Consider the following 27,478-nt stretch of genomic DNA (forward strand, 5'->3'; position numbering starts at 1 on the left):
TTCCAAATTATCTATCACTTAGCACTACTAAAGTCAGAGTTCATGCTGGGTTTTTCCCCATTATTAGCCTCAAGCATCTATATGCCTGCCAAAAAATAGACACATATACTCTGCCTATTGACTGAATGACAATAAATGAATGACTGTCCAAATACACACATAAACACTGACAGGCAACCAGAGATTGAACAGATGAGTAAGCACAGAACATCTCTTTGTGAACTTTGCCAGCCATTAGCATTTATACTGACCCAGGGTCCTATATAATTTTTGTCCTATATAATCAGTTAGGCTGTGCTTTATAAAACACTGTGGTACACACACACACACACACACACGCACACTTGTTTGCATGAGCATGCCAACATAAAGATATCAGTATTTTTGGTGGTTAAGACCTCTCTACTCAACAGTATAATCAAGTTTCTGGTGGTGGTTGTTTTTAATAACTCATATTATTAAAAATCCCCAAGAGCTAAAGAACTATTTTATATTATAATCCTGCAGAAAAAGTCCCAAGTTAGGTAGGATTTAGAGAGGCCCCAAAATGCTGAAGGAAGCTGATGAAAACACTAGGTCCATGCACGCAGACAACAGATTTCTGATAAGTCGTATTTTCCTTCTGGCAGTCTTTCAAGAGATGATGAAAAAGAGTAGCAAGTCTCACTTAAAATGAAACGGCGTCTGTTTCCCTGTAAGTCTTAACATGCATTTTGTTTTTACTATTCTGTTATGCAGTATGATTTTTTAAAAAGAAATCGAAATAGGTTTTCAAGCAGAAAACCTACTTTGTACTGGCTGTGTAGCCTCAGACGTTCTCTCCGTTCCTTTGTTTCTTCACATGAAAAATAGGGGTGATGCTGGTGAAGCCCACTGATGAACTGAAGAGGTCAGGTGTGGAAAGCAGTCAGCCGTGACTGGCCACAGGGTGTGTGCTTGCTTTCCCCCTTTCTAGCTGCCTCCTGGGAACACTGCTTTGTTCATGTTGATAGCCTCTAGTTTACCCAGGTATCTGTGTGATGTAATTATTCAAACAGCTTTAACTTAGTAAATTTAAAATAACACTGAAAGAGAGAGAGGGCACTTTTCTTTTTTCTTTCCTTTCTAAGAGCAAAGCAGCCTAATACTTGTGTTCGAAACATACACAAAAATACATATTTGAGGATAAAACCCATCTTGCCTATCAGTTAGGCTGTGCTTTCATCAGAAAACAAAATTGGTTTTGAACATGAAGGAAATTAATATAATGCTTTTCTGAGATTCTTTCTTTCTTACACACAAACACACAGACACACACACACACACACACCATTACCTCATTTTCCCCTTACTATTTTCCCTCCCATCAAAAACACACCCTTTATTTCTATACTTCCTCAGAAGTGGAGAATGCAGTTACTCTCAAAATCTCCAAAGAATTTACTAGTACTAAAGCTCCAGTTAATTCTCTCCAGTGTTTGGTCACAGGGTTTTTCATTCTGTCCAAAGCTGATTGAAGGTCTTGTAACACATCTCTGTAGTTATTTCCATAGTGAGCACTCCAGGTATACAGAAAATCATAGGCAGGCTTCCACATCATCTATAAAGAAAAAAAAAAAAAATAGATCGGAGTAGTGTGGAAGTAGAAAGGAGAGGAAAATAGTTTTTTAAAAAAAGATGTAAAAAGCCTCTTAAGATTTAAAAGAAAACAGAATGCCAATTATACATGAACTTATTTGATGTCATAGAAAATATGGTTTAATAACTATCAGCTTCCTGCTATATCCTTGTATTTTTAAAACTAGAGATTTTAAGAATAATAACTACAAGTGAGGCCTTTTTTCCATTGATCCATCATCTATACATTGCTGTTGCCTTAATGTGAATATAAAATTCCTTGCACAATTTTTTGATGATAACAAATGTTATTGAGATAGCCTTTTTAATATTTGAGAGATTTTTAAGGTTAATTATTATTATTATACCTATCTGTGGTGAGTTTTATGACACCAAATAATATATAAGGGAGAAATAGTATATTTAACGTTTTAAATCATTTTACTCCAGCAAGTCTATAAACAAGCAAAAATCTAGCTTCTTGATCAAGTCACAATGAAAGCAAAAATACAGTTCTCTAATTTAAAACATTTCTTTCATGATATGTTTTATAATCCAAAGAAAAACCAATATTCAATGCTGCTTCTTTTTGCTTTTCCTAAGCACCTACCCATACCAATGATGTCATTGTTTCCATAGAAATAAATGTACGTCAAAGAGAAACTTCACAGACAAGCATGTATGTAATGGTAACCAAGGCAACCAGGCTAGAGAGAGAATAGAGACAAAGGCAGACCAAATAAGACAAATTGTAAAATACACACACACACACACACACACACACACACAACAGCTTAAAATGAATTTTCTCTAGGGAAACAACAAAATGAACCCTACGCTTATAATTGGAATATTTGAAATAGAAGCTTAGTTATTTGCTTATTTTGGGGGATTCACTGAACTAATTTGGTTGTGATTCTATCACTTCCAAAATATAGGAACACAGACTCTGAGCTAAATATTACGCAGAACTGCCCTTTTAAAGTAGAACCTCTATCATAGTTTAGTGATATCACATGAACTAAAGCCTTGGCATCTAATTTTCACCATCCTCCAATATCCTCATACGGTCTAATTTTAAAAATTAAAGTTAAAAGAATTAAAGACCTAAATAGGGAGTTCCATTATGTATTTGATTCAACCCACATAAAAGGCCCTAAGGACAATTTGATGTTATTTGTCCAAATTGACACTCCTGGGAAGCCATGACAACCCATTCCCTCATCTCTCTTGGCAAAGCTTAATTTTGCAAGGTAGAGAATAAAAGACAATTATGAAAGTTATACCACGTCGGTATATGATGCAGCAACAAAAATCACCTCAGATTTTTGTATGTAAGTTTTACCCTCACCAACCAGATTAATAATGTATCTTCTATGTCTGATAGAATGTGAATGAGGTATCTGCTCATCTACATTTCTGAAGATTGACATTGAAATCAAACTTCTCAAAGTACAATTGCCACTAGTTTCTCAACAATGGACTATCAGTTGAGACACAATGGAACCTTTTTGTCAGACTCAATCTTGGTTGTCACTGCTCAGTTGCAAAGAATCACTAAACAAATAGATTATTCTGTAGTGGTATTCTGTCTGTAAAATCTCTGAGACATGGATACTACTTTCCATTCACTTAAAAGTCCCTGATGCTCAACCAACTGGTTCAAATTGTCACGTATTTTTTAAAATAATGGTTTTTATAGCTAAAGGCTTCTAAGACTGTTCTAAGTCCGTTAGTGATTGAGTCTGACAAATGATGTATCTGGAGATATTTTATGATAAACAGCAACTTAAAACATTTCTGTAAAAAGGGGATGGCATAGTAGATAGCATAAAGCATCGCAGAAAACAGATGTCTCAAGAATTATAAATGGCTAATTTTATTTTGGGTTGTCCACTACACTACAGATTCAAATACTTTTACAGTCAGAAGCAGCCAAAATGGCCCCACCTACTTTCATGAGTAGAAAAGCTCTGTGTCTATGACTATCTTGCTGCAGGACTGTGAATTGCTATGTATAGAAAAGCCCTTAGGCACACTCAATCAAAAAGCAGCTCCTCCATGCTGCTGAGGGCAGGAAATGCCAGAGGTGATGCGAAAAATAGAAACTACAGATTCAGGAAAGGTCCAATGACACATCTACTCATGCATTTATGCAGAGCACCATATAACGTCTTCACATTTGGCAATTTGCACTCACAACAGCGTAGTGTCCACAGCTTTTGCAAATCAGAGAAATTTGGATACATTACTGAGTCCCAGGCCCTAATTAAGACTTTTGAAGGTGTAAAAACTTCCCAAGTGTCCCCTGAATTTGTCTGAAATGCAAGGCAGAATATTGCCCTAAACCGATTTGAGATTCCCTGGAGTGTAAACCATAATCTGGCTAGAAATGGATAAAAGAACATTGGGGTGAAAACAACAGGGCGTTGATAAACTTTATGATATACACTAAAATATGAGCATATTCTGCATTCCAGTTTTCCTCCTCATTGTAGCAAATTAAACCTGAATATTCCTTTGGTGTAAAATTTCATCTTCTATATACAAAAATCATTGGTAGCTCTCAACAAAGATGATAGAGAAACGCTTTGATAGCACAAATACAATGAAAATATTCAACATTATCATTGTTCATTAACTATTTCGCTTATTAAATCAAGGTTTATTGACTACCTTCCACTACAATAAATTTTGTTATAGTAAGAAATAAAATGATGAATATTGCATGACTCTTGCTTTTAGAAGCTTATAGCATAGGAAGGAGATAGATACTTGCACAAACACTGGCACAATGGATATAATAGGATGTGATAATAACAGAAAGACTCAAAAATTACTTGCATATTTTAAATCAGTGTGAGAAAAAAAAATGATTGTTCCATTCACTGAGAGGCATGATGCCATAATGGAAAGAAAGATAGGTTTGGGTGTCAGAGTCCTGTGTTTACATCTGAGTTCCGTTGCCTATTTGATAGGTCAATTTGATAAACTAATCAAGTTATCTCAGGTTGGAATTTTTTTAATCTATAAAATATGGATAATCATTCCCAAATTTTGTGTTCAAAATACCTCAGCAAGTATCTGGCATATAGTTTGCATTTATACTTTTTAATAGAATAGGGAAGAAAGTACTTTTTTTTTTGGTAAGGGCAAGCTAAGGAGTTATTTTCAGTCCTACTGAGCATCAAGCAAAAGGGAGGGTATCTGATAAAAAATTATGATTGGAACGGGGAGATGACCTTGAGAGGACAGACAAGGGTTTGGCACCACTTGTGCTACAAGGACAGTAAAACACGAGAGTAGAAGAGAATGCCAAGGAAAAGAATAAAGGGATACAAAATTTAATTCTCAACTAAGTCAATGATTAGTGGCTACAAGAGAGAAATAGAAGCAATAAAAGGATGGGGAGAAGCTGGAGTCAAAGGGAAAGAAAGTGAATCACATGTTTCATCTTGCAAAAGCCAAGCAGTATAATAACATCCAAAAAAAGACATGCATTGGCTTGCTGGAGCCAGCTCACACAAGCTCCCTGGATATCCTCCCAACTCCATGTTCAGTGACACCACAATGGTAGGTTAAAATGATGTCCGATCGGAATATTTACACTAAGAAAATTAACAAAAGCTATAAGTTTAGGGTTTTTCCCTTTGCAGGGCTGGATGTTAAATATGCCAGTGTAACACTCATGTCTTCCCTTTTCTGTTATCTCCACTGCTACCTGTAACATCAACAATGTGGGAATATGAAGAAAAACTTGGCAAATCCAGGATTTTGGAAATTAGCAAGCAGCAGTAGAAAATAGAGGTATTTTTAAAAGAAAAAAGTTTAAGTAATATTCTATGATGGCAAGGGGATTTGGGGTTTGAATCTTAGCTTTGCCATATGGAGAATTTAAGGTTAATGAGTCTTAAATAGGTAGCATATATGAAGCACCCAAGAAGAAAGGTTAACTTCCTTTGGCAGAAACATAAATACAAAAAGATGTTAAAATCATTATGGAGTTAGGGCACAAAATTAGAGGGGCAAGTATCATGAGAAATTGAGAAAGAATGGGAACAAAAGCATATGTCAAGAGTTATATACTTAATACACTGATAGAAAATATTAAATTTGGGGAACTATGTTTTCCCTTAATAAGTAAATCTCTAGGCCGGGGGTGGTGGCTCACGCAAGTAATCCCAGCACTTTGGGAGGCCAACATGGGTGGATCATGAGGTCAGGAGTTTGAGACCAGCCTAGCCATTATGGTGAGCCCTGTATCTATTAAAAATACAAAAATTAGTGAGGCATGGTGGTGCGTACCTGTAGTCCCAGCTGCTTGGGAGGCTGAGGCAGGATAATCGCTTGAACCCAGGAGGCAGAGGTTGCAATGAGTAGAGATCACACCACTGCCCTCCAGCCTGGGTCTCAAAAAAAAAAAAAAAAAAATCTCTATTTGCCTTAACAAAACCTGATTAATAGTCCAGGTCTCATCAATACAATAAATAGGCTAATCAGTTGTTTGATTGTCCTTTGTGGAATAGATGGAATAGATATATGAACATTTGGACACAAGTTCTAAAGATACTTTTATTTTTTCTGCATTTTTTATTAACTCATTTCATTCTAGTCTTCTTAAAAAGTAAATACATATCATCCAAGACAGAGACATAAGAGGTAATTTGTGTACATTAATTAACAATAGACTCTATGAAATTAAGCCCTAAAATACCTACCCAGTTAGGTCACAAAAAATTCTAGATTTTGTAACAAGTTGCAAAGAAAATGAAGTCATCTTTTCTGGAAATATTTGAAGAAATAAAATGGGTAGAATAAATAATTTTCTTTCTAGACTGACTAACATTTAATCCTCCGAAGGCTAGAAAGCAGTTACAGACCGCCAAGATCTCTTCCAGATTTATGTCATCCTGTATCTATTCTGTGTTTTAAAAATAGTTCTTCCTCTCTTGCTCAATGTTATGATTCAGAAAAGATATGCAGAAACTCTGCACTTGTGTTTCGAAAAATCAAAAGGAAAGCATGCTCCTGAGGGTTTGTTTTTTAGTTGTTAAGTTATTCTTAACCACAAAAATACTCTCAGCCTTCTCATTTCTATCACAAATATTTAATACATAGACAGCATTCTTACGCCTCTATTCTTAGATTTTTTATTATTATTATTATACTTTTAAGTTCTAGGGTACATGTGCACAACGTGCAGGTATACCTGTGCCGTGTTGGTGTGCTGCACCCATCAACTCATCAGCACCCTATTCTTAGATTTTTAATGGTAACTTCACGATATTGCAGTTTCATTCTTAAATAGGAAGCGTGAGGCTGATAACATAGTTGTTAACTTTTCATCTATGTGCTTTTCTCCTTATTAAAAAAAAAAAGGGCAGCAGCCTGAGTAAGTATTTAACACAGGAAGTTCGCAGTTTTCCAAAGTTCCAGGTTTTGTGTGGAAGAAGTGTGTCTTAGGTTATCTTGTCAGTGTTAGAGGACAAAGTAAAAAGTAATGGAGCAATAAAAAGTAATAAGTGGGGATGCTGAAAGAAATTAAATAGGAATAAAGGCAAAAAAAATATAGTTTTCCAAATTTAGAGTGCTCATTTCCAGAAGCCAGTAAGACTCATTAGATAATGCACTAGAAAATGAAATGCAACATGAGTAAAAGAAATTCAGATTTGAGCATAGCATTCTGTGTCTTTTTTTCCCTTATAAAATATGAATAGCAAAAAGAATGCAATTGGTTTTAACTACTTTTGGATAATTACATTTTGTCACATTAAAGGATTAGTAATCCACCTACTTTTCTCAGAAACTTATAGGAACAACATTTCATTTTCATTACCATTAGCTGAAGAAGTATTAAGGCAAGGCTGCCTTCTTAATGATTAGTACATATGTTCTATCCTCAGTACATCATTTACAATATTCAGGTAAGCTTTAACATTTCCTATAATTAGTAAGTACATAAATATTGTTGAAGGTAAGATTACTGTTGTCTTCAGAAGAGAAGGGAGGCTAACATATCTGGGGGCCCCTATGTCCTCACCAAGGAGATGCTGCTTGGTTAAAACTTGACACAATATTCTGTTGAAAAAATATAATTGGGGACAACCAGCTAAATTTGGGTGAGAATAACCACTTGGAACTTCAGGGGTTAAGCATGAGCCAGAGGAAGACAGAGGACCTATTCCTTGCTAGTGCATCTGCTTAAATAGTCAAACATTGTAGGAAAACCTGCTGGTTAAGCCATTCTTACCAACTCCTAGTTGGGAGGATTCCTCATTCCCTCCTCATCATCACTGCCACCCATGCCCCTGCCAAAAACATATATTCATGGAGACAACTGACATCAGTGTTTAGAGAAACTGGGCTTCTCCAATTTAATTTTTCAATGTAAACATTAAAACAAATGAAAAAATATAGTGTCAAGAGCTCTGGATTTAGAGGCAAACATCTTGGTTTAAATCTAGACTCTTAATTTAGCAGCTCCAGGATCTTAGGTAAGCTATCAATTTTCTTTACGCCCTTGCTTTCCTCTTCTGGCAAATGAGAAAAAAAAAAGGTGTACCCAATGCTATAAAAGAATTGCTAAGTATACAAAGGAATGGATGTAAATGTTTTCGGCACACACTAAGTGCTCAATTAATGCTAATTATAGTTGAGTTTAAAGTTAAGTAACAAAATCACAGTCAACTATCCAGGAAAAGAACCCAGGTAACCTTGCTATAAATCTAGGGCCATTTTATTAAAGTACTGCCACAACTTTATTTCATTATTAAGCAGTTCTAACAAATTCTGATTTTGGTCTTACATATAGCTGGATTTTGGTTGTCTGAAATTCCTTATTATTTATGTTCCCTAGTACTAAAACTTGAAAAAGAAAACCTAAAATCAAAAGTAGTGTCTTTAAATCCATTTTACATTTTCTTAATAATGTTTAACTTAATATGCTTGTTATTTCTATTTGATTTTCAGTGTATAATATAGAATTAAGTCAAAAATCATAGGAATATAATGTGTTACCCCAGAAATTCCACTGTGCTTTGTTTGCTTTCTTACTTCATTCCTCCCAAAATGGAGTATCTTTTTGAAATTAAAGGTTGTAACAAGTACAGAATTGTACAGAGTAGACGATGGTAATCTAATAACATCACTGTGCCAAATCTGTAGTCCAAACAATGAATATTTGAGATCTCATTCTACACATTTTACAACTGGTATGTGAATTTCCATATAATACTTCTCCCTTCTCTAAGAAATTATAAATATATTTCTCATTTCAAAAGAACAGCAAACAAAAGAATTAAGTACCAAGGCTAGAACTGAACCAGGCCCCGATCAGAACTTGATAATTCAACATCCCTGTAAGCAGAATCCAGAAGTTGCCAAGTAAGCCAGAAAACCATATAGCCCAAGGATATTTCTCTTAACTTTTGCGAGAGATAATTTCCAAGGAAAATTAAATGTTGTTAAGCCCATAAGAAATAAGTTGATCAGCCAAGCCTTTATCTCATTTTTTTTCCATGCATTGCTATTCTGCCAGTTTCTCAGATGAGAAACCTTGAAATAATTGCTAACTTTTTCCTTACATTCTTCCTATAGGCACTCTCAGTCATATTACTAAAAAAGAGTGTATTTTATTCTATTTTCCAAAAATTACTCAATGTTACATAGTTGTCAAATTCACCTTTTCCTCTTCCTCTTCGTTAAAATAATAAATAACATGTATTTAGTGACTATAATATGCAAAACAGTGTCCCAAATATTACACATTTGTTATCTCATTTGATCTTCTAAATATCCAATGAGTAAGATAGTATTATTTTCCTTACTTCACAGACACACAAAATAGATTCCCAGGAAAGTAAAGTAATTTGCCCAAGGCTTGAGGGGTAATAGATAGTAGAGGTGGAACAGAAGTCCAGCCAAGAATCTTAACCTCTATGCTCTGGTAGTCATTGAAGACTTCCCTCCATTGATACCAACATATGTACCTGACCACATCACCCAGTAATTATTAAGATGAAATCTCCCCTCCCGGCCACATCACTGATATTTAGAAGCACTGAAGTCTACTTCTATTCCTCTCCAATTACTCAAAGGCCACCCATCCTTCAAAGCTAGGATGTGTCTTCTAATTGCTCCTCACCACTTTGATATTTTTTAAATAAGTTAAATTTGAAAGGGCTTACCATTAGTATAATACAGCAGTTAGGACTTTATATAAGACAAAGTGAATTCAGATCTAAATACTTGCACTTAATAGCCATGTAACTGGATAAATTACACAAATACATTCACCCTCAGTTTGCATATATGTAAAGAGCAGATGGCTATAATGTTTTCCTTACAAAGTATATTGAAATAATAGAGATATTGTGAAGAAAATGCTCATAATGACTAGCTGACAATGAACACTTGGTAAATTACAACTATTACCATTGTCATCTAATCATATACTTTTAAGAAATATTATAACAATTCAAATATTAACAGTTTATCCCAATTCCCAGGCCAAAATAAAACCTGGTTTTTAAGGAAAAATAATCATATTTTGTGTTTTTTATGGCTCCAAAACCAGTGTTCAGAACTGATAGACCCAGAACAAGCGTTAAGTATATGGACGAATTAAATACTGAAGGCTAGGACACAGATATAAGATACGAAACAAGTGGAAAGAATTCCATGTGGAATCTTTTATTCACTTATAGAAAATGAATAATACTGCTTGAAAATCAACAACTTTCCCATCTTTAATCTAGACTTGGAATAAAGTACTTTGAACTCTCTAGCAGCCAGTCAGAAAACGAGGAACAGGTTGTGAATAGAAGATACAAAGGAAAATTAGACCTGCATTGATTAAATGGTGACTACAAAAAGACGTAAAATACATCTTCCTAATTATGAATCTCTGCAGGTGAGTAGTTTCTGAGATAAAAAAAATTACCATAAGGAACATTGACTTCGCTGATTTCCACTGGGAGAGTAGCCCATTCTGGCAGGTTGGATAAGCAACCATTCTCGACAGGACTATTGGTGCCTGTGGTTGAGATAGAGCCCAGTGGGCAAAGGTAATTTAAGAAAGGAAGTGAGGCAAGAGCGGTGGTTCACACCTGTAATGCCAGCCCTTTGGGAGGCCAAGGTGAGTGGATCACCTGAGGTCAGGAGTTCGAGACCAGCCTGACCAACCTGGTGAAACACCCGTCTCTACTAAAAATACAAAAATCATACAGGTATGGTGGCATGCACCTGTAATCCCAGCTACTCAGGAGGCTAAGGCAGGAGAATTTCTTGAACCTGGGAGGCGGAGATTACAGAGAGCCAAGATTGTGCCACTGCACTCCAGTCTGGGCAACAGAGCCAGACTCCATCTCAAAGAAAAAAAAAAAAAAAGAAAGGAAGTGAAACTTTAATGTCCTTAGTGAATATGTGTCCTTATTAAACGAGATAAAAATAGCATAATCTATATTGTTACACAAGGGTGCCAATGAGGGAGCTGAAGAACAATTGTTGTCATTTGTGGTAACCATCCCTAGAAGGCTCAGTGAAGAGCACCCAGTTTTGGCCAGTGAATTTCTTATCTCTGAATCCCCAGCACGTCCCCTTGTAAAATTCAACATTTAAAAAGTGAGCTATTTTTCTAATATTCTATTGATTCCTTTTTTAAAAAATTAAAGCTCTAAATATATTCCGAAAACTCCAATAAATTTTCACTAACTTTCACAGAAGAACCTTAGCAATGGTGACATCTTTGTATAGCATAAGTGCATTTTTTCCTGAAAGAAATGCTCTGAAAAACACACTTTGTTTATTATCAGATTCCAAGCTTTACAGTTTTGCTTTTAGGTAGTATTATCATGTCATTAGAAAAACTGAGTAACATTTCTTAAAATTTAACTTGAGGAGGTGGTTAATTTAAAAAGTGACATTCTCAAAAGTTTCCAAAGAGAGGCTTTTTCTTCACCTTAGAAAAAATTAAGAAATGGTTAAGGTATTCAGAAAATCTGACAAAATCGGTATTGATGGAACGTACCTCAAAATAATAAGAGCTATCTATGACAAACCCACAGCCAATATCATACTGAATGGGCAAAAACTGGAAAAATTCCCTTTGAAAACTGGCACAAGACAGGGATGCCCTCTCTCACCACTCCTATTCAACATAGTCTTGGAAGTTCTGGCTAGGGCAATCGGGCAAGAGAAAGAAATAAAGGGTATTCAGTTAGGAAAAGAAGAAGTCAAATTGTCCCTGTTTGCAGATGACATGATTGTATATTTAGAAAACCCCATTGTCTCAGCCCAAAATCTTCTCAAGCTGATAAGCAACTTCAGCAAAGTCTCAGGATACAAAATTAATGTGCAAAAATCACAAGCATTCTTATACACCAGTAACAGACAAACAGAGAGCCAAATCATGAATGAACTTCCATTCACAATTGCTTCAAAGAGAATAAAATACCTAGGAATCCAACTTACAAGGGATGTAAAGGACCTCTTCAAGGAGAACTACAAACCACTGCTCAGTGAAATCAAAGAGGACACAAACAAATGGAAGAACATACCATGCTCATGGATAGGAAGAATCAATATCATGAAAATGGTCATACTGCCCAAGGTTATTTATAGATTCAATGCCATCCCCATCAAGCTACCAATGAGTTTCTTCACAGAATTGGAAAAAACTGCTTTAAGGTTCATATGGAACCAAAGAAGAGCCCGCGTTGCCAAGACAATCCTAAGTCAAAAGAACAAAGCTGGAGGCATCACGCTACCTGACTTCAAACTATACTACAAGGCTACAGTAACCAAAACAGTATGATACTGGTACCAAAACAGACATATAGACCAATGGAACGGAACAGAGTCCTCAGAAATAATACCACACATCTACAGCCATCTGATCTTTGACAAACTTGAGAGAAACAAGAAACGGGGGAAGGATTCCCTATTTAATAAATGGTGCTGGGAAAATTGGCTAGCCATAAGTAGAAAGCTGAAACTGGATCCTTTCCTTACTCCTTATATGAAAATTAATTCAAGATGGATTAGAGACTTACATGTTAGACCTAATACCATAAAAACCCTAGAAGAAAACCTAGGGAGTACCGTTCAGGACATAGGCATGGGCAAGGACTTCATGTCTAAAACACCAAAAGCAATGGCAGCAAAAGCCAAAATTGACAAATGGGATCTAATTAAACTAAAGAGCTTCTGCACAGCAAAAGAAACTACCATCAGAGTGAACAGGCAACCTACAGAATGGGAGAAAATTTTTGCAATCTACTCATCTGACAAAGGGCTAATATCCAGAACCTACAAAGAACTCAAACAAATTTACAAGAAAAAAACAAACAACCCCATCAAAAAGTGGGCAAAGGATATGAACAGACATTTCTCAAAAGAAGACATTCATACAGCCAACAGACACATGAAAAAATGCTCATCATCACTGGCCATCAGAGAAATGCAAATCAAAACCACAATGATATACCATCTCACACCAGTTAGAATGGCAATCATTAAAAAATCAGGAAACAACAGGTGCTGGAGAGGATGTGGAGGAATAGGAACACCTTTACACTGTTGGTGGGATTGTAAACTAGTTCAACCATTATGGAAAACAGTATGGCAATTCCTCAAGGATCTGGAACTAGATGTACCATATGACCCAGCCATCCCATTACTGGGTATATACCCAAAGGATCATAAATCATGCTGCTATAAAGACACATGCACACGTATGTTTATTGCGGCACTATTCACAATAGCAAAGACTTGGAATCAACCCAAATGTCCATCAGTGACAGACTGGATTAAGAAAATGTGGCACATATACACCATGGAATACTATGCAGCCATAAAAAAGGATGAGTTTGTGTCCTTTGTAGGGATATGGATGCAGCTGGAAACCATCATTCTCAGCAAACTATCACAAGAACAGAAAACCAAACACTGCATGTTCTCACTCATAGGTAGGAACTGAACAATGAGATCACTTGGACTCAGGAAGGGGAACATCACACACCAGGGCCTATCATGGGGAGGGGGGAGGGGGGAGGGATTGCATTGGAAGTTATACCTGATGTAAATGACGAGTTGATGGGTGCTGACGAGTTGATGGGTGCAGCACACCAACATGGCAGAAGTATACATATGTAACAAACTTGCACGTTATGCACATGTACCCTAGAACTTAAAGTATAATAATAATAATAATAAAACAGTAAAAAAAAGAATAAAAAAAGAAAATCTGACAAATGTATTATTAATATACTTAATTCTTTAATCAGCTTGAGGCTTGGTAAAGATTTAATTTTGAGGCCAATTTTGATACTACTATGGCTACTTTACATGGCCTGAAAAGAGGACAAATATAAAATGAAATGAGTTGCTTAACCCTGGTCGCACCTTCTGACTCTGCAACTTAGTCACCATGTTAAACAGTGATGGACAGAGTGCAATGGTTAAAGTCATGGACTCTGAAGTCAAATGTCTGTGCTCTAAACATGGTTCCAGGACTTTCTAGCTGTGTATGTTTAAGCAAGTTACTTATCCTCTCTATATCTTAGATATTAGTGTCTGCCCCATAAGTTTTTATTGAAAGGATTACATTAGTTAATTTCTGTAATATTTCCAGAACAGTGCCTGTCATGGAGTCAGTGCCAGATAACTCTCCCTAAGACACAATAAAAATAGAACAAAGGGAAGAGAAAGAAGTTAAAGGAGAGAAAGTAAGTGAAAGAACCCAACTGTAGGTGTTGGCACACATAGAAGGCAATTTTTGCAGTGTGTGCCCTCTGAGGAAATGAGATACAGGAAAAAAAGCAGCCCAGTAACCGCTAGACCTGGTTATCTCCCTGCCCCAGTGCACTTCCCCCGGCTCTGCACCCCCTACCCAGAACTAATATCAGTGTGCTTTGAAATCAACTACTTGAATTGTAAATTGATCATATTTAAGAATCTCCTCCCAAAGAGAAAAATTATACAGCTGTTTTTTTAGGAGGTTGGAAATTAGCATATATTTACCCATTAGTTAAGTGACCTCATAGGTAAGATTTCTGTAGATTATTTGGAATGACCTTAGGCCAATATACTGTGGATTTTTCTAAGTATTGAATAACATGAATCTGAGTGATGACTATTACTATTAATCACAATAAGTTGAACTATCATAGAAAGTCACCTAGGGGCTTTCCTTTCTCCTTCTGAGTGTTTGTCAGCCTCAGGCAAAGACTTAGTCATTTATGATTTGGGCTCTGCAAAAGTAAATAATGGAAAAGTAGGTGGTTTGCTGGCCTCCGTGAAGATTTAGGGGAAGACAAACTATAAACAGCCACAATTAGAAAGAAGCCAGATGCTTATGGAGGCTGACAGAATAAATAACTCTGATAAATAACTCTCAACAAAACTCTTTCAAAACAGAACCTTATTAAGAAAAAAAGGTCCTGCTTTCAATTAGACAACTTTTTAATCAGTTAACTGAAATGTCCGAATCAGAAGAGCGTATCCCTCATAATATTTGTTTTTCCTTCTCAAAGGCTTCCTATCTTTCATCTCATTCTGTAAACACTTGAGTCCATTTTGTGTACTGCACTGAATGCTCTATTATGCTTATTTATAGGCTGTAATGACCTTCTAAGTTTATGGAGTTAAATGTGGAAAGATATCCTCAGTCCCTGGCTGCTCCTGGCTAAAGAGTCTTATTTTGGAGAAGTCCTGGCTGGAAAGCCAGGCTGCAGGAACTCAGAAACCAGCCTGCTGACACTTCCACTGCAGCTGCTGGAATTCAGCTGACTCGATTTGTCTCTACTTTTCATGCAAAGGTGGCTTTGCCCTGTTCACCCAACTGGAATGGTTGCATCAAAGTAAGAAAATTTTCTCCAAAAATGAATTCCCAGCTCTCTGCCAAAAACAAAGTGAAGAATACCTCTTCTGCCCTCACCAAGTCATCTCTAATAAGAGAGAGATTTCCTTAAACATAAATATCTTCAAAATGCTTGTTCATTTAGAGAGAGAGATACAGAATATTTTACATGTGCCCTTCACTGGAATATTTTTATTTATTTAATTCAACAAAAATTGACTCACAGTTCTTTATGGTAATCTAGAGAAAAATATTTAACTTGTGCCTAACAGCATACATTTGTTTTGATAAAAACAATATTTTCATGGTAAATATTTACTTTGTACTAAGTGCTATCATTCTGCAATTGATGCCTGTCGTTATTGTAGGCAACATTCTGAAGGAGATAATGAAGCTCTTAGGTATCTATTTCTCATCACCAGTGGCTCTATATCCACTTTCTTAATGCTTCTTGTCACTGAGCATTAGTTATCACAAGTGACTAAGTCTATGCCTGAGGCCGATAAATACATATTATTATACTTTCCTCTATTGTCCTGACTTGATACTGTCTCCCACCTTCAAAATGTACCTGTTTTATGACTCAAGTTCTTATAGCCATCCCCACTTACTGGCCCAATTTGATCAATGAATTCATTGATCAAAGGCCATGAGAATATGAAATCCAAAAGAAGAAATATCAATGTTTCAAAGGCTCTCAATGCCTTTTAAGAGAGTGTGTCTATATTTCAGATAGTATTGAGGAGTTACTAGCGCAGTGATTCAGTTAGTGGATCAACTTGGACACTCCCACAGTGAATTCCTGAATGTGGTACGGTTTGATTACATTAGTGTTACTTGGTCTGCAGCTTTTCACTATTGAATTACACAAATAAGTCTTACCTCAACAGCAACATCTCCAGTGTTTCCTCGATGAGGAATTTCATATGCCTCCATTTGTTGCTTTGTGAGTCGTACTAACTTTTCAGCTAGTTCCCTCCAGCCTTTTCCAAGCTTGACAGCTGAAGTCAGAATAGCAGCTTCTTGGATGAGACGTGCAACTAACCATTGGCAATCCATTTTCAGAAGAGCCTGCAGCAACAATTACATGTCACAATTAAAAGCAACTAACTTGGGTTTTTTCTCTATAAATTGGCCTTTTTATTACATATTCTACAAATGGGAGTCCTTTTTTCACTACATACATAATTGAGTTTTCTAAAGTTCAAGAAGTTGATTCACATTTAAGCAAATTCTATAAGCAAACTACAGTGGACATAACTAAGTCAGAATTAGGGGAGATTTAGAACTAATTCAGTGGCTAATTATAGGACCTTGGATAAACCACTTAACTAATATGTGTCTTTGTATCTTTAATTGTGAAAAAAGGAAGTTAAAGTACACACTTCCAATGGTACTCTGAAGTTCCAGCAGTCTAATTTATCAATCTAGAATTGGTTATTTACTCATGAGAAATAACGCCTTGCTCTATGAGAGGACTGGCTACAAAAATTTCTCTAAAGTGTATGTGAACTGGTGATGGTAAATATTGTTCTATTTTCACCAAAATATGACTTAAAACATCCCAGAATCATATCTGTTGTGAAAAAAAAAGAGGCATTCCTTCAACTTTGAACAAAGCTATTGATGTTTATAAGTTTAAAAAATATATATGTTTATTAAAATACTCTCCCTCATCACCAATAGAATGGTATTAAACATAAACTACAAGGTATTAAAGACAAAACACCAGCTGGGCGCAGCAGCTCACGCCTGTAATCCCAGCACTTTGGGAGGCCGAGGTGGGTGGATCACGAGGTCAGGAGATCGAGACCATCCTGGCTAACACGGTGAAACCCTGACTCTACTAAAAATACAAAAAATTAGCTGGGTATGGTGGCGGACACCTGTAGTCCCAGCTACTCCGGAGGCCGAGGCAGGAGAATGGCATGAACCCGGGAGGCGGAGCTTGCAGTGAGCCAAGATCGCCCCACTGCACTCCAGCCTGGGTGACACAGCAAGACTCCTTCAAAAAAAAAAAACAAAAAACAACAAAAAAAACACCTAGTCTTCTACAATGCAAAATAGAAAACCATCAGACTCTTACTTAACCACGCATGTTTCAAACAAGTCTACAAGTTTGTGTTTTGCCTTGAGTACTATTTTTAAAATATGGGATTACATCTATCCATACTTCTTCTTTGTTCAAATGAGAAAATAGAGTAGCTCCCCCTTAACCAGGAGACACGTTTCTAGGCCGCCCAGTGGATGCCTGAAACTGCAGATGGTACCAAATTTTATGCACACTATGTTTTTTCCTATACATACACACCTATGGAAAAGTTTAATTTATAAAATAGGCACAGTAAGAGATTAGCAACAATAGTAATAAAATATAACAATCATAACAATACACTCTAACAAAAGTTATATGAATGTGACCTCTCTCTCTCAAAATACCTTATTGTACTCCACTCACCTATTTGTTAACCATGGTTGATGGTAGGTAACCAAAACCACAGAAAGTGAAACTGTGGATAAGGGGAACTACTGTAAATATGCTTTGTAGCCCCTCATTATTTAATGACACTTTGGGGCTTTATCTACCAATATGAAACAATAAGTAAAAATGAATGAGCAAGTAAGGCAACTATGAAAGTTGATAGCATGTTCATTCCCCTGGAAGTATGCAGTTAGAAGGACTACCCATGGTTTTGATACATAAATGGATCCAAACCTTTATACTGAAGAGTTACAACCTCAGTGAGAAACAATACTGAGCCAGCGGGTCCCTGGTGGTGCTTTTAGTAATCTATGGAGTGGGGTTACTATTTTATATTCCAGTTTCTTGTTTTAGAGAAAAGATCTGTACTTGGAGTCACAAAACATGAGTGTAAAATCCAGCTCCCCAAAGTATAAGACTTTAAATGCATCACACAATATCTCTATTTAATGATTTTAAAAATTGATACAGTGTTAATTCTACTTTGTCTAAACCTCCATAATCATTGTGAAAATCAAATTGGATGCTGAAGTGCTTTAGAGAGTGTCAAGCATGAAGGACAGCCAGTCTCAATGTCGAGAGATGACTGAAGGATTTGGATCCCACAATCTTTTTCAGCTTATCAGGTCTCTTCCTGCCACCCCAAATTAATATGCAATCCTAGGAAAATGTATATTTACCATGCAAAGAAAGTTTCAAGAAACAACTCTATACCCCATGCTCCATTACCTGCCAGCCAGAGAACCAGGCCTGAGCCTCTTCAAACAGAAATCCTGAAACCTCCACTAAGGCTTGGAAACTCCCCACTTGAATGGACTCTCTACTAGATTTTCTAGCTAGACACTTGAGGCACTCTGATAATTATCATACCCCAAAAAGTACAGGTATGATCAGGCTTGAATTCAGACCATCATTAATGACCTTTGGGCATTACAACATTTTTAGGCCACTAAAAGAACAAAAGAAATTATTCTTCCAATTCAAACCTTTGCAGGTGAATATTGAATATGAGCTATGAGAGTTAATGAGCTATTACAAAATGCACATGCAGCTTCCACCAGGTAGGGCAGCTTCTAACATTCAGTCTCCAATAGTTCTGAATGTCCCAGGGTAGGAAAGAATGCAGCACACCATAAAAAATCTATCAACTTAGCAACTGGATATTGGAACTTTTGAATTTCAGCTCCTCTAAGTATCATTGTAGAATCATCAAAAATATTGAAAGACAGATAATGTTATATATATTTATTTATTATATGAATCATTGTTAATGCCACAGATTAAACTTGTCCTCCAAATATTTTCTACTTCTTTTGCATCTTGATTAAAACTTTGCCCACTTGCATGAACCTGCCTATATCATTTTATTTACCTTCTACAGAGCACCAGCCTTTCACAATTATAATGGTATTTAATACACATACCTACACATATATAGTACTTATACAAACATTTTTATACACACACACATTACTTTGTTTCATGAAGGCATAGTGGCTTTAAACATGAAACCAAAAAATGTTTAAATCCCATCTCTAAGAATAGGCAGCTATAGGACTTAGGCAAATCGCCTAACTTTCTAAGACTTGGTTTCTTCCATCTGTAAGATGAAGACACTAGCTATACTTACCCCATAGAGTTGTTAATGGCTAAATGAGCACTAGAGAAGTATTGACAATCATTATTTTTACACTCATGTTTTAACCATTTTTAGAAATATGCTCTTGATATTTTTTATTTGTATAAAATATTGAATTTCTACTTTAAAGGTAAAAAGTACTTTGTAATTCTCCACTGAGCCTTCCACTGGGTTGGATACTACATTAAAGAATTTGACCCTAAGAGTCCTATTTAAACATGAGGATTAAGATGAGAATACTAATATCATTATTTGGGCTGTAATGCATTGCACACATAAGAATATTAAATTGCTAAAGGATATTGGTAATACATTTAAAAAAAAAAAGAAATAGCCAGGTGTGGTGGCTCATGGCTGTAATTTCAGCACTTTGGGAGGCCAAGGTGGGAAGATTGCTTGAGGCCAGCAGCTCAAGAGCATCTTGGGCAACATAGTGAGAAAAAAACAAAAAATACCCAGGCATGGTAGCACCTGCCTATAGTCTGAGTTACTTGGGCAGCTGATCCCTGGAGGTTGAAACTGCAGTGAGTCGTGATCATGCCACTGCACTCCAGCCTGAGTGATAGACCCAGACTTTGTCTCAAAAAAAAAAAAAAAAAAAAGAAAAGAAAAAAATCCCACACACACTGAAAAGTGATCTCTAACAATGGCCAAGTTAGTTTTCTTTAGCTTGCTTTCATGTTATGGAGCCTCTCTGGTATCTTAAGAGCTGTCTAAATATTTGAGACAGGAAGAGAAGTCGTATCTGAACTGTTAAGCCCAGCACAAACAGAACTTTTAATTTTCTTTTAAAAGATGATCCAGTTTTGGGGGGAAATCACAAGTGAATCTCAAGTTTAAGAAATCAGTTTTATGATTATGTAGGAAAAACTAATTTGCTATAAAGTATCTTTAATGTATTTAAGACTGCTGAATTTTTAAACATTTCTCCTCTCACATGTTTGGTTATAAATATTGTCAAGTTAATATAATTCTCTATGGCAATTCATTACTATGATCAAGCAATACTCACCACAATAAGTTCATACAGAAACTTCCTTGTATTTCTCTCTGTGTGGCAATCTTCCTTTAACTTCTTTATAACATAAGAAACTTTTTCTGATTCTTTGACTGCTTGAAATTGATGAAAATCTTCCAGAGACAGATGTGAGTAACCCAGGACATCAGCTAAAACTTTCCAATCATAAACTTTTTCTGACACCAAGGTTAATACAACCGAGTAGATATAAGTCAACTTTTTTAAAGGCAGGGCAATTTGTTCAAGAAGATTTCTGGTTGTTAAGACACTATCTGACATAAACATTACTTGTTCCTTTGAAATCACCTTGACATTTTTGCAGTGTACAAGTCCAATCTTACCTCTGAGGACTCCTATATACCATTCTTTCACTTTGGACTGCCCAATAGCTTTTACCTTACCTTCCCCGAGGAGAGCTATTGTGTCCCCTTTGAAATATTCAAGGAAGTAATCAATCTTGCTTTGTCTTAGCACTGCCTTCAGGGTTACCCCATAGTTGGTAAAGTTCAATGTTTTATCTTGAAATGTGGGATATTTAATAAGCATTTTTGGTGATAAAGGAGCAGGCTTGATTTCCTCCTTCTTCTGCAAATAGCCTGGCAGATTTGAGAGCCTTTTTAGATTTGGAGTTGGATCAGGAGTAGTGACAGAGAACTGTGCAACTGGTTCACCATTGGGAGGTTCCATCTGAACACAAAAATCAAACAAGTGCATCTCTCTGTGCTCAACTAAAGAAAATAAAAATTGTTGATGAACTATTTCACCTGCTTCCAATTGGTTTTGTTTAATTTCTTTCCTTTCTCCTTCTGTCTTTACTTCAAAATCAGGATCACAGGAAACAACAGAAACACTTAAATCTTGTGGCTTGTCAAGTAAAAATGACTGCTTTCCCCAAAGCTGAAACACGACTGAAGATACGTTTTTTCCGCCCTTCTTAATATCAGAAATTGTAAGTTGTCCTGGCATATAATTGTGTCCACAAACTGTTAAAACAACAGTAAAACTGGGATGGATATATTTGGGTCCATAAATTCCAATTGAGGTGGTTTTGTGGATATAATCCCAAATGGTGGCAACTGGTGACTGAAGAGCTTTAGCTTGTGCAGCAACCACTAGATACATTACCTGACTCAAGTCGATTAGCTTGACTTGGATGGTGTCTTTATAAATGTAGCAGTTGCTTAAAACTTTAAAAGGGCCTTCTTTATCCAAGCTGTGTAAACACACCATTTCTGTCATGACTTGGCTGAAAGGATCCTTTCTCACTTCAGCCCCAATTTTCATCTCCAGCAAAAGGGCTTCCATTGTATTGAGGTTGCCTAACATGATTTCCAACAATGGGCTCACAGTGCATGAAAGATCATGGTTAAGCATGTGTGGCGGATCAAGGAAAGCCCTTAGAGACACCTCTTGGAATTCCCCCACAGCCACATGACCTTGGGGCACATGAACAGTGATGTCTGATTCAGGTAATTGTACTGATCCTCCTTGATGGTTTACTTTGCAAGTTATGGTGACCTCTGCAAGTTGTGTCTGGGCCCATCCAGGGCTCTGACTAATTGTATTCAAATCAAGGCAGGAGCGGGCCAGCTGGCGTTGACTTAACCAAGCCATTTTATAAGCCTCTCGGTCATTTTTAAGCCATTCTAAGTCTTGTAGTAGAATCTGTTCAGAGTTATGTATACTGTGATGGGAACGTACTGTGTCATCTAAAATGTCCAGAAGTTCTGAAATGCTTTTAGATCTTCCAGATTTTCTTGAGGAAGACTGCCTAAGTAACTGATGCACATCAAGTTCATCACCGGAGGAATCAAAAGAATTCCCATTTTCTATTTCTCTAAAGAAAAGAAAAGGATCTTCCTTTAAGATGGAAATATTATTTCTCTTCCTATTATTTCTTAGCTGAGTTATGTCATCCAAAAATGGGTTAGAAGCAGACAGTTGATTCCAGAATGGATTTGTAACTTTGGAAGCATTATTACCATGAAGCGTGAAAGCATCCGGCCGATTGTGAAGCAAGTCTGGATCTTGGCATTCTTGTTATTTAAGGAAAGACAAAGCAAAACAAAGATAAGGTGGCATTCTGAGTTATAATCAAGATCATTTTTTCCCATAGCTTAAAAATTCAGGACTTACTTTTCATTTTTCTTTCTGATGTCTAGTCTACCAGCTAACACAAACTCAATGTTAAATTTGGTCAAATTTGTATGTAATGAGAAAAGAATATTTTTTCTACCAGGTTATTTTTTGAACATATGTAATGTTATTTTAAGACATCATGATTTGTAAACTAAACAAATAAATATTTAATAGGATGTAATAATATATTTAGCACATTTTCTTGAAAATGACTCAGACTAGCATGTGTTTGTGCTTTATTATTTTATGTATCATGTTTACAAATGCAAATTTCTGGTCAAACAGAATAAATCAGTTATTCAATTATCCACATTTTTCTAAACATTGGATTGTTGGTCTCATTACATTCAGAATATTAACTTAATGTTTTCCTTTTCAGATAATATTCAATATGTAGACAATATCAGATACATCTCAACATTTAAAATAATATTTAAAATAATATACTAAATTAGAAAGTCATTAATTTATTAGATAATTCTGTAACTTTCTATTGAAAAATGTTCATAATATGAACATTTTTCAGGAAAATGAACTAATAAAATGAACATTGAAAATTTAGACCACCACTGGTTTTATTGATCAAAGGAATTTGTTGCACTCAAGATTGCGATGGCAAATAATAATTTTACCACTAGAAATTGAAGCATTATTACTTCGGAAAGTAAGTGTCTTAAGAATTTGTAACATTAAAATATTTACACTTCTATTATAAGAATTTCTAGATAGCTCACAACATTGAAGCCATTTTTTGTGTGTGTAGAGCCACTCATACTTGTTCATTTCTTAGTAAATAATTATAAAGACTCTGCAGACTTTGTGAAGCTGGTGCTGCTTTTAGAGACAGGCCAACCAAATTTTCAGAAGTTCTACTGAAAAAATAATTCAAGCTAAATGTCAGAATTTCTTTTGTTTAATATACATAGAACCATTGTCTTGAATGAAATGTTTTTAAGTGTTACATGCTAAAAATTAGAAGCTGGATTTTGAAAAATAAAGATGGCATTTCTCTTACATTCACACTTTTCTTTAATACAGTATCCCCTAACTCTCTTAAAACTTACTTTTCTTCTGAGTATCAGGTTAATTTTTTGATGCTCCATGAAGATTTCCTAGGTCGACCAACCTTCAGAGAGCCTTTTTGTCCCCAAATTCATTATAGTTATTGCATATAACACTCATTTATTAACAACATTTTTCCTTTTTATAGTATTTATCAAAATCTGTTGGTTGCGCTATTTTATTTTGCATACCTTTTTAATTACTTTTATGGTAAAAACAAGATTTTATAATTCTTTCTATCTTCCAAAGCATTTTTAGAGGTAGACCTTCAACAGTTATTGGTGATGAATTTCATGTACTTACATGGACAAATCACAACAGTAATAAATTCCCATACCTGTAATATTGCAACTTTTTGAGAGTTTTCCAGCTTCCATGTCAAACGAATTTGCTTCAGACTTACTTTGTGCAATTCTTCCTGACAAAAAATGTTTTCTTTCAGTGATTAGCATTTTTCCACCTACAGAGTAAATAGATATGTATTTTTTGTAAGCATACATATACATGCTGGCAGAGAAAACAAACTCAAAGACATTATACATATTTCTATAAAGAACTGCATGTGAAAATCCTCTATATAAATCTTCTACTCCTGGTAGGATACTTGACTAAATATATTAAAATACGTATTAGCACTTCATTAAAAAATGCTCAAATTCCAGATTAATATCAATAAGCAAATCTGGAAATGTATTACTGATCCCATATAAAAGTAATTAATGAGAATCCCAAGGACAACAACAACAGCAACAACAACAAAAATAGTAAGTCAAAAACTCAGTAAATAAACATTTCCTGTTTGGTGATTGGAGGACTAAATATCACAAACTAAAAATTTTCCCCTAAATCCTTGTATACATTCAATGCAGTTCCACAAAAGGTTGCATGTAATGTATATGTGTATTTGTCACTTATTTTTTAATAGTTAAAATTTTATTTATGTCTTACTGGATAAAATTGTATGTATTTATTGCATACAGCATATTGTTTTGAAGCATGTTGTGTTTAACAATACATACAGCAACAATAACTTCTTAAACTATTTTAATATTTATATAGAAAAACAAGGAGCTAATACTCAAGATAATCCAGAAGAAAAGCACGACAGAAGTAATATGCACTACCTATCAGATATCAGCGTTTATTTTAAATAGGCTCTAAGTAAGACAACATGGAAGTGGAACATGAATAGATGAAGGACATAGAATAGAGATCTCAGAACCAGACCCACCCTTATACAAAGGATTGATACATGACACAGGTGGCCATACAGAGTGGTGTGGAAATGGTGGATTATTCATTAAACAGTGATGTTGCCATTGGTTGTGTATGCTTAAAAAAATTACATTGATTACTATCTCAACTGGTGCACAGAAAATAAATGCCAAAGGATTAAAAAATCTAAAAGTGAAAAAAAACCTTTAAAATTTGAAAGATAATCTAGAGGTTGTCTTTATGTTTTCTGGGAAGGAGAGAATTTCTTAAACAAGGCACATACACTTATGCAATATGCAAATCCTAAAAAATAAAACCACACATTAGAATAAGACATCCTATATATCAAAGGACATCAGTAAAAACACAAGCCAAAACTGGGACAATTTATTTTCAATGCACATGACTGAAAAAGGAAAAATAATGGGATTCCAAAACATATCAAAGATTCCCACAAATCAATAAACAAAATAAAACAGCACTATAGAAATTTTTGAAAAAATTCTGCGAATGAACATTTCTCAAAAAATGGAAACACAAATGATCCCTAGATATATGGAAATATGATCAATCTCCTTGGTAATTAGGAAAATGCAAAATGAAACCCTAAGAAACACAATTTTTACCTACGAAATTTGCAAACATTTTAGTCTAGCCACACCAATTATTGACAAATAAGTGCAACAAAGGGAAAGTCTATATATTCATCGTGGAAGTGTCAATATGTGCAACCACTTGGAACTTAATCTGACATTGTCTAGGAAATATGCTTACAGCCTAGTACCCAACAATTCCAATTCCAGTTATTTGTTTCAGTGAAAACTCTGCAGATGTGCATCAAAGAGATATACATGAATATTCATTATATTATCAAAAAACCCTGAAATCCTTAGGATATTCCCCAGAATATCCTTTGCCATATAAGTGGATAAATAAATTGTGGCATATTAACGCAATGAAGTATCATACAACTATTGAAACAGATGAATCACAACTGAAAGTATGAACACATACTAGTAGTCAATATCTCATGTCTGGGATTCAGTCTTCTTTACCTATATAATTTCTCTTCATCCCATGACAACACTGAAAAATAGGTGTTATAAATATGACTTTCAGAATCTCAGCAATAGAATGTAACTAAACCACAAGGTCAAATAGCAAGTGAGCCACTGACCGGAAGTTACTTGTTCATGTTACAACTACTGCATGCAGCCCATGACTTAGGACGCCACATATCCTATGTCAGACTCAAGGTTCCCAATGTAACTTCTGAGACTGTCCCACCTTCCAGTTCACATTTCCAGCTATTTTTTTAATTATCATTATTTATTTATTTAGAGATGAAGCCTCGCTACTTCGCCCAGGCTGCAGTGCAGTGGTGCGATCTCGGCTCACTGTAAACTCTACTTCCTGGGTTCAAGCGATTCTCGTGCCTGAGCCTCCAGAGTAGCTGGGATTACAGGCACCCACCACCAGTCCTGGCTAATGTTTGCATTTTTAGTAGAGACAGAGTCTTGCCATGTTGGCCAGGCTGGTCTCAAACTCCTGACCTCAGGTGATTTGCCCACCTCAGCCTCCCAAAGTGCTGGGATTACAGGCATGAGCCACCACGCCCAGCCCAGCTACTTTAAACCTTATCTTTTGTTATCCTTTGTGTATGTTGACCACACCTCCTTCACCTGTGACCCTTACTTTTTTGTTATACTCTTCTTTCTAGTTCTTTACTTTTTTTCCTTTCAAGTAGTTTATTTTATTTTTTAAAGAAACCAAAAGCCTTTTCTGATCTATAAAAATGAAAGAAAAAATTAAAACAAGATGGAAAAGAGGGAAAAGGAATAAAAGAAAAAGAAAAGGAAAAGGAGGGAATCATGTGTTTCCAAGCATGATAATTAAATAAATCCAAAAATTGTCTCATAAGGTGGTATGCTTAAAAAAATCCAATGTTGCAATAACAATTTTTTCCCTGATTAGGGAAACTACATCAAAAAAATGGGTAAAATGTTGAATTATGCAATATTCAAATTGCACTGAAACCTCAAATTTCCTGGCAGACCTTCCAAATGCTGTGGTTGATTTTACCAAATATAATGTCCAAAATTAAAAGTTTTTAACACAGTATAAGTAGTCAAAACTTTGAGGTAGAAAAGCTGAGCTCAAGTTCCTCAGCAAAATGTAACAAACTAAATTAAAATGAGGAACAAATGTTTAAATGGAAAAATATTTCTGAAAAGATAAAATATATTTTTAAAAAATCAACTTAGTAAACTACCTAAACACTTATTTTTTATGAGGAAAGAGCCAAATAAGCAATATATACTGAGGATTCCATTGAGGTAAATAACCGTTGATATGAAAAATAGTTATAACCAAATGGTATGTAGGTAGAAGTCCTCAACCACATAAAAAGCAGGAACGATGCCTTATGCAGCTATGACCTTGAAGGCTCATAACCTCTCAGAAACAAAG

The 27,478-nt window shown here is 35.6% G+C and overlaps 1 protein-coding gene across 2 annotated transcripts in view; it reads right to left on the reverse strand.

The window, feature by feature from the left end:
• Positions 1-438: 438 nt before the first annotated feature.
• MACC1 (MET transcriptional regulator MACC1) overlaps positions 439-27,478 on the reverse strand; it is a 79,709-nt gene continuing 52,669 nt past the window's right edge. For both annotated transcript variants that reach the window (XM_033193025.1, XM_033193024.1), the window contains exons 2-5: positions 24,132-24,254; positions 20,588-22,629; positions 16,337-16,525; positions 439-1,579 (exon numbers count right to left, since the gene is read on the reverse strand). In XM_033193025.1, the coding sequence (XP_033048916.1) occupies positions 1,367-1,579; positions 16,337-16,525; positions 20,588-22,629; positions 24,132-24,246 (2,559 nt within the window). In that variant the 5' untranslated portion in view covers positions 24,247-24,254 and the 3' untranslated portion in view covers positions 439-1,366. The remainder of the gene's footprint in view (positions 1,580-16,336; positions 16,526-20,587; positions 22,630-24,131; positions 24,255-27,478) is intronic.

Source organism: Trachypithecus francoisi, unplaced genomic scaffold (assembly GCF_009764315.1).
Source record: "Trachypithecus francoisi isolate TF-2019V2 unplaced genomic scaffold, Tfra_2.0 Lachesis_group4, whole genome shotgun sequence".
Classification (NCBI taxonomy): domain Eukaryota; kingdom Metazoa; phylum Chordata; class Mammalia; order Primates; family Cercopithecidae; genus Trachypithecus; species Trachypithecus francoisi.